Source organism: Pristis pectinata, chromosome 20, assembly GCF_009764475.1.
Source record: "Pristis pectinata isolate sPriPec2 chromosome 20, sPriPec2.1.pri, whole genome shotgun sequence".
In the NCBI taxonomy this organism is placed as follows: Eukaryota; Metazoa; Chordata; class Chondrichthyes; order Rhinopristiformes; family Pristidae; genus Pristis; species Pristis pectinata.
In genome coordinates this window covers 40,834,023-40,841,368 of record NC_067424.1, presented here as the reverse complement: position 1 = coordinate 40,841,368, position 7,346 = coordinate 40,834,023, and the positions used below count along the sequence as shown (strand labels likewise).

Here is a 7,346-nt window from a genome sequence, read left to right as displayed (position 1 = left end):
CCTCCTCCTCAGAACCATCAAGTTAGTCAACCATCAAGGTAAAATTGGACGCCTCAATTCAGCAACTCCACTGTATCTGTGTCTGTACTTAAAACTTTCCCATAACTGTGCTATATCTCCGGACAGATTGGGATGTGGAAGGTGGTTGAGCAACTGCCTCAAAGCTCCAGCAAACTAGGTTCAATCCTGACCTTGGGCGCTGTGTAGAGTTTGCACATTCTCCATAGAACAAATACAGCACAATACAGGCCCTTCGGCCCACCATGTTGTGCTGACCTTTAAACCTCGCTTAAGACTATCTAACCCCTTCCTCCCATATATCCCCCTATTTTAAATTCCTTCATATGCTTATCTAACAATCTCTTGAACTTGGCTAGTGTACCTGCCTCCACCACTACCCCAGGAGGCGCATTCCATGCCCCAACCACTCTCTGGGTGAAAAACCTCCCTCTGATATCTCCCTTGAACTTCCCACCTGTTACTTTAAAGCCATGCCCTCTTGTGTTGAGCATTGGTGCCTTGGGAAAGAGGCACTGGCTGTCTATCTGTTCCTCTTAATATTTTGTACACCTCTATCATGTCTCCCCTCATCCTCCTTCTCTCCAAAGAGTAAAGCCCTAGCTCCCGTAGTCTCTCATCATAATCCATACTCTCCAAACCAGGCAGTATCCTGGTAAATCTCTTCTGCACCCTTTCCAACGCTTCCACCTCCTTCCTATAATGAGGCGACCAGAACCGGAAACCCATGAGTTTCCTCTGGGTCCTTCCGTTCCCTCCCACATCCCAAGAACGGGTGGGCTGGCAGGTTAACTGGCCTCTGTAAATTGTCCTTAATGCAGATGGAAGATAGAATCTGGGGAAGTTGATGGGACTGGGGGAAAATAGATTACAGGGAAATTAGTGGGGAGTGGAATTGCTCCATGAACCAGCATAGACTTGATAGGGTGAATAGCCTCCTTCTATACCAAGAGGAGACCCTTTTGCCTCACTCGGTGATCCTTCTGACACTTTACTAGCCGACTTGTATTGGCACTTTCTACATGGACTTCTGTTGTGAGAAACGGTTCTTTGGGGTCTTAATGATAGAGGACTCCAGACACAATCTTTGGAATTTAACTTAATTCACAAAGACAAACGTGGGGACAGAATGGATGGGAACGGACGCACACATACACACACACATAAGCAGGAGATCGTGAACGTGAGGGAAATCACAACGGGGGTGAGATGCACGCACACACACACACAACCTGGTTACAAATGATCAAGGAATAAACAACATTGTACCTGACCTCCTGATTCTGGATAAGCATTGGCTCTAATGCTCCCTGGAATCTACTAGGACGCTCCTAACCCTTGTGGAAGTGCACACTCTTACCAATGGTCCCTTCAGCATTGTTCCACGATTCCTGGGGCAGTCAAAAGAGAAAGAGCCAGGAATATGCTGCACTTTTATAGCGCTGGAGGGCTGGGAGTGGTCCAGCCCAGGTAATTCAAAAGGTCCAATGGCTCGGTGCCAGCAAGGACAAAGGTGCTTAAACGAGCCAGTTGTTCAGGTGTGCACTTAATGGGTAGGCTGGAGCCAAACCTTGATTGACAGTGGTGTCGCTTCCGACCCAATGAGCAATGCTGTAATCCGACCAGAGGGTTCAGTGTTGTCACTGTCACATGACAGCCATGACCTTTGTCACTACAACTTCAGTAAGGTGTTTGACAAGGTCCCTCATGGTGGGTTGATCAGGAAGATTAAGATGCACAGGATCCACTGTGAATTGGTAGTTTGGATTCAGAATTGGCTTGTCCACAGAGGGCAGTGGTGGAAGGGTGTTATTCTGACTGGAGCTCTGTGACCAGTGATGTTCTGCAGGGATCGGTGTTGGGGCCTCTGTTGTTTGTGATATACATTAATGACTTGGACAAAAATATAGATGAGCTGGTTCACAAATTTTCAGATGACACAAAAATTGCTGGAGTTGCAGACACTGAAGAAGGTTGTCAAATGAAGCAATGGGAAAAAGATCACTTACAGTTATGGGTGGAGAGGATGCAGGTGGAGTTCAACCCTGGCAAATGTGAGGAGTTGTACTTTGGGCGGTCAAATGTAAGGGGAAAGTATACAGTTAATGGCAGGACCCTTAACAGCATTGATGTATGGACAGATCTTGGGGTCCAAGTTCATACATCTCTGAGTGGTAAAGAAGGCATATGGCATGCTTGTCTTCATCCCTAGGGGAACACGGGATAAGACTTGGGGTGTTGAGTGCGAGTCAGGAAATCACGTTTCTGTTATATAAAACTTTGCTTAGGCCACGTGGGGTATTGTGTGCAGTTCTGGTCGCCCCCATTGCAGGAAGGATGTGGAGGCTGTGGAGAGGGTGCAGAAGAGGTTCACCAGGATGTTGCCTGGATTAGAGGGCGTGTGCCACATCGAGAGGTTGGACAAACTTGGGTTATTTCCTCTGAAGCGTCAGAGGTTGAGGGGAGACCTGATGGAAGTTTATAAAAGTATGAGAGGCACAGACAGGGTATAGAGAGTCTTTTTCTCAGAGTACAAATGTCAAATAGTGGAGCACTTAGCTTTAAGGTGAGAGGAGGAAAATTTGAAGGAGATTTACAGGACGTTTGTTTTTATACAGACAGTGGACTTCCAGGGGACATGGTGGAAGCAGATACAATCGCAACATTTAAGGGGCATTTGGACAGAACATGAACAGCAGGGAGTAGAGGGATATAGACCATGTGCCAGCAGATGGGATCAGTTAGCTTGGCATGAGGATCAGCACAGACATGATGGGCAGAAAGACCTGTTCCAATGCTCTACTGGTCTGTCTGTCTATCTATCTGTGGCCTCCTGCGCTGTCAGTGAGGCCCAACACAAGCTCAAGGAACAGCACCTCCCTTTCCCTCTAAGCACGTTGCAGCCTTCTGGAGCTAATCCAGATTTCTACAACCTCCGGTCACCTGATTTCCATCTGTATCAGCTGGCCACCTGATATCGGCTCAGTTTGTCAGTTTCTTGTGCCTCTGGGAGTGGAGGACATCCCCAGCCTGAGCTGTGGGGCACGTCTTCCAGCTCTGCATTTCTTCTGTCCATGTTCTCACTCTCCAACAGCTTCCACTCACTCAACTGACCAGATAACCCTATTTACAGCTTCTCCCTGGTCACCCTGGTTTTACCCCCCTCCCCCACCTTCCCTGCAGCTGAATGAGCTTCTTCCGTCTCCTTCCCAGTTCTGATGAAGGTGTTTCTCTTCCCACAGATGCTGCCCCACCTGCTGAGTATTTCCAGCATTTTCTGTTTTTATTTCACATTTCCAGCATCTGCCGTTTTGTTGGCTTTCTCTGTTTGAACCCTCCCCAGGACCATCAGCAACACCACCCATGGGGACGGTGTCCAGGCTCTGTCCAACCTGAACAGGTTGCTCCATCCCCAGAACTGCTCCCCTTGTCCCAGGAACCCACCGCCCTCCATCCTGCACCCTGTCTCCAGCTACACGTTTATCTGAACTCTCCAGTTTCAATCCTACAATCCCGAGATCCTCAGCTTTGAGCTCCTGCTTCTCAGTTCCTTCTCTGATAAGCACAGCCCTTTCCCTGCTGATGTCTCCAATGGGGACATGGAGCACGATTTCTCGGTACTCATCTCCCCTCCCCCAGGGTCTGCAGTCGCACAGTGACATCCTTGACCTAGGGAGGTAACGTCCCAGCCTGGAATCACATGTTGACCTGCTTCCCTGACCATTGAATCACTGAGTTGTGGAGTTATCCAGCACGGAAACAGGCCCTTCGGCCCACTGATCCATGCTGTCCATCAAGCTCCCTCTTGCACTAACCCTCCCTTAATTCATTGTATTCTCTCCATCAACTCCCCCCAGATTCTACCCCTCACCTGCACACCGGGGACAACTTACAGCGGCCACGTCTTTGGGATGTGGGAGGAAACCGGACCACCGGAGGAAACCCACCTGGTCACAGGGAGAACATGCAAACTCCACACAGGCAGCTCCGGTGCTGTTGGAGCTGTGGGGCAGCAGCTCTACCCATTGTGCCTCTGTGCTGCCCCTTGTTTTCTTGACCTTTGTAGGTCAGTTATAGTCTGGTTATAACTAGATCATCCTGCTCTTGGCCCTGGTTTAACTTGAATTAATCTGGGACAGCCTATTTTACCCCGCCTTCTCAGCTGGGTTCATCTGGGCTAGAGTTAACCAGGGCTGAGAATGGGCCAAGCCCAGGGTGACCCAGGCTAACCAGGGTGAGGTTACAGCCAAGTGCAGGCTGACCCAGACCATCCTGGGTGGGAGCAGGGCTGGACCAAAGCCAACCTGGACTGAGATGAGACTAGGGCCAGACACCACAGAAGACAAGGGCAGCAGGTGCGGGGGAACCTGCAGGTGGTGGTGTTCCCCTGCACCTGCTGCCCGTGGTGGTGGAGGTGGTGAGTTTGGGAGATTTATCACCTGTCAGTCCCATTAATGGCTCCATGACTGGTTTGATGGTGATTTCCTTCCGCTGCACATTCACTGTAGATCTGTTATCTGAGGTTCTTAACATCTTCTTCCACAAAGATGGACATAAATTAATTGTTTAATTCCTCTGACATTTCATTATTCACTAATACAATTGATCCTGCCTTAACCCAGTTAAGTTTTGATTTCCTTTTTATGTATCTGAAGAAGTCTGTGGAGGTGGAGGGAGTGAGGTCTGGGTCCAGAGGGAGGATGTGGAGGTGGAGGGAGTGGGGTCTGGATCCGGAGGGAGGGTGTGGAGGTGGAGGGAGCGGGGTCTGGGTCCGGAGGGAGGGTGTGGAGGTGGAGGGAGCGGGGTCTGGGTCCGGAGGGAGGGTGCGGAGGGGGAGGGAGTGGGGTTGAGGGGAGGGGCCGGTGTGAGGGGAGCTGGTGCGGGGACGGGCTGGAGGAGGGGTGTCCCCGCCCATTCACCCCCCGCCCCGGACCGGCCCCCCTCACCGGCCCTCACCGCAAACTGAAGCAGCGTCGCCGTCACCCTGGCAACCGCCGGTGACCAATCCGGTGGCTCCTTAACTGACAGGTAACACGTCGAGCTCCTCTAGACTTCTCCCATCAGAGAGCGCGGCTCCCACATCGGCCAATCATATAGCGCGGCACGCAGGGCGGACAATCAGAGAGGACGACCCAAAGGCGTCAAATGGTTGGCACGTCCGCTACCTCGGCCAATCGGAGAACGCGGCCCCACCGGGCGACCAATCAGAGAGCGTAGTCTTCCCCCCGCTCCCCCTCCAGCCCCATCCCAGCGGCTAACGGTCGCTGCGCGAGCCTCCCACTGGAGGAGTGAGATGAGGGTGAGTGCGGGGGGGGGAAGGAAGGAGGGGGGGGAAGGGAAGGGAGAGGAGAAGGAGAGGGGGGAAGGGAAGGGAAGGGAGAAGGGAAGGGAAGGGAGAAGGGAAGGGGGAGGGGGGAGTGGGGAGGGGGGAGGGGGGAAGGGGGAGGGGGGAAGGGGGAAGGGGGAGGGGGGAAGGGGGAAGGGGGAGGGGGGAAGGGGGAAGGGGGAAGGGGGAGGGGGGAAGGGGGAGGGGGAGGGAGGAAGGGGGAGGGGGGAAGGGGGAAGGGGAGGGGGGGGAGGGGGGAAGGGGAGGGGGGGAGGGGGGAAGGGGAGGGGGGAAGGGGGAGGGGGGGGAGGGGGGAGGGGGGGAGGGGGGAAGGGAGGGGGGAAGGGGGAGGGGGAGGGAGGGGGGAAGGGGGAGGGGGAGGGAGAGGGAGGGGGGAAGGGGGAGAGGGAGGGGGGAAGGGGAAGGGGGAGGGGGGAAGGGGGAGAGGGAGGGGGGAAGGGGAAGGGGGAGGGGGGAAGGGGGAGGGGGGAAGGGGAAGGGGGAGGGGGAGGGGGGAGGGGGGAGGGAGGGGAAAGGGGGAAAGGGGGAGGGGGGAGGAGGGGGAAAGGGGGAGGGGGGAGGGGGGGGAAAGGGGGAGGGGGGAGGGGGGGGAAAGGGGGAGGGGGGAGGGGGGGGAAAGGGGGAGGGGGGAGGGGGGGGAAAGGGGGAGGGGGGAGGGGGGGGAAAGGGGGAGGGGGGAGGGGGGGGAAAGGGGGAGGGGGGAGGGGGGGGAAGGGGGAGGGGGGGAAAGGGGGAGGGGGGAGGGAGGGGAGGGGGGAGGAAGGGGAAGGGGGAGGGGGGAGGGGGAAAGGGGGAGGGGGGAGGGAGGGGAGGGGGAGGGGGGAGGGAGGGGAGGGGGAGGGGGGGAGGGGGAAAGGGGGAGGGAGGGAGGGGGGAGGGAGGGGAGGGGGAGGGAGGGAGGGGGGAGGGAGGGGAGGGGGAAAGGGGGAGGGGGGAGGGAGGGGAGGGGGAAAGGGGGAGGGGGGAGGGAGGGGGGAGGGAGGGGAGGGGGAAAGGGGGAGGGGGGAGGGGGGAGGGAGGGAGGGGGAGGGGGGAGGGGGAGGGGGGAGGGAGGGAAAGGGGGAGGGGGGAGGGAAAGGGGGAGGGGGGAGGGAGGGGAACGGGGAAGGGGGGAGGGAGGAGGGGGGAGGGGAAGGGGGGAGGGGGGAGGGGAAGGGGGGAGGGGGGAGGGGAAGGGGGGGAAGGGGGGAGGGGAAGGGGGGAGGGAGGAGGGGGGAGGGGAAGGGGGGAGGGGGAGGGGAAGGGGGGAGGGGGGAGGGGAAGGGGGGGGAGGGGGGAGGGGAAGGGGGAAGGGGGGGAGGGGGGAGGGGGGAGGGGAAGGGGGGGGATCGGGGAGGGGAAGGGGGGGGAGGGGGGAGGGGGAGGGGAAGGGGGGGAGGGGGGAGGGGAAGGGGGGGGAGGGAGGAGGGGGGAGGGGAAGGGGGGGAGGGGAAGGGGGGGAGGGAGGAGGGGGGAGGGGAAGGGGGGGGAGGGGAAGGGGGGGGAGGGGGGAGGGGAAGGGGGGGGAGGGAGGAGGGGGGAGGGAGGAGGGGGAGGGGAAGGGGGGGGAGGGAGGAGGGGGAGGGGAAGGGGGGGGAGGGAGGAGGGGGAAGGGAGGGGGAGGGGAAGGGGGGGAGGGAGGAGGGGGAAGGGAGGGGGAGGGAGGAGGGGGAAGGGAGGGGAACGGAGGAAGGGTGTGGGGAGGGGCGGGGAGAGGGGGAGGTGGGATGGGTCGGGAGGGGGTGAGGGGGTGGAGACGGGAGGGGAGAGGCAGAGGAGTGGATGGATGGGGAAGGGAGGGGATAGGGTGAGGGAGGGGGAGGAGGGGTGGTATGGGCGGTGGGAGTGGTGTGGGATGCAGGGGAGGCGATGGGGATGGAGGAGGGGGGAGGGGAGGTGATGGGGATGGAGGAGGGGAAGGGGAGGTGATGGGGAGGAGGTGGGATGGGATGGAGGAGGGTGGGGGAGGAGGTGGGATGGGATGGAAGAGGGTGGGGGAGGA

General features: G+C 58.2%; 1 protein-coding gene across 1 annotated transcript; it reads right to left on the bottom strand.

The window, feature by feature from the left end:
• Nucleotides 1-5,436: 5,436 nt before the first annotated feature.
• LOC127580915 (basic proline-rich protein-like) lies at nucleotides 5,437-6,998 on the bottom strand (the record flags this gene model as incomplete). The annotated part of the gene is made up of 3 exons (XM_052034896.1): nucleotides 5,437-5,740; nucleotides 5,889-6,287; nucleotides 6,337-6,998. Coding segments are annotated over 3 exons (1,365 nt in total), but the record flags the coding sequence as incomplete, so codon positions are not given.
• Nucleotides 6,999-7,346: the final 348 nt, after the last annotated feature.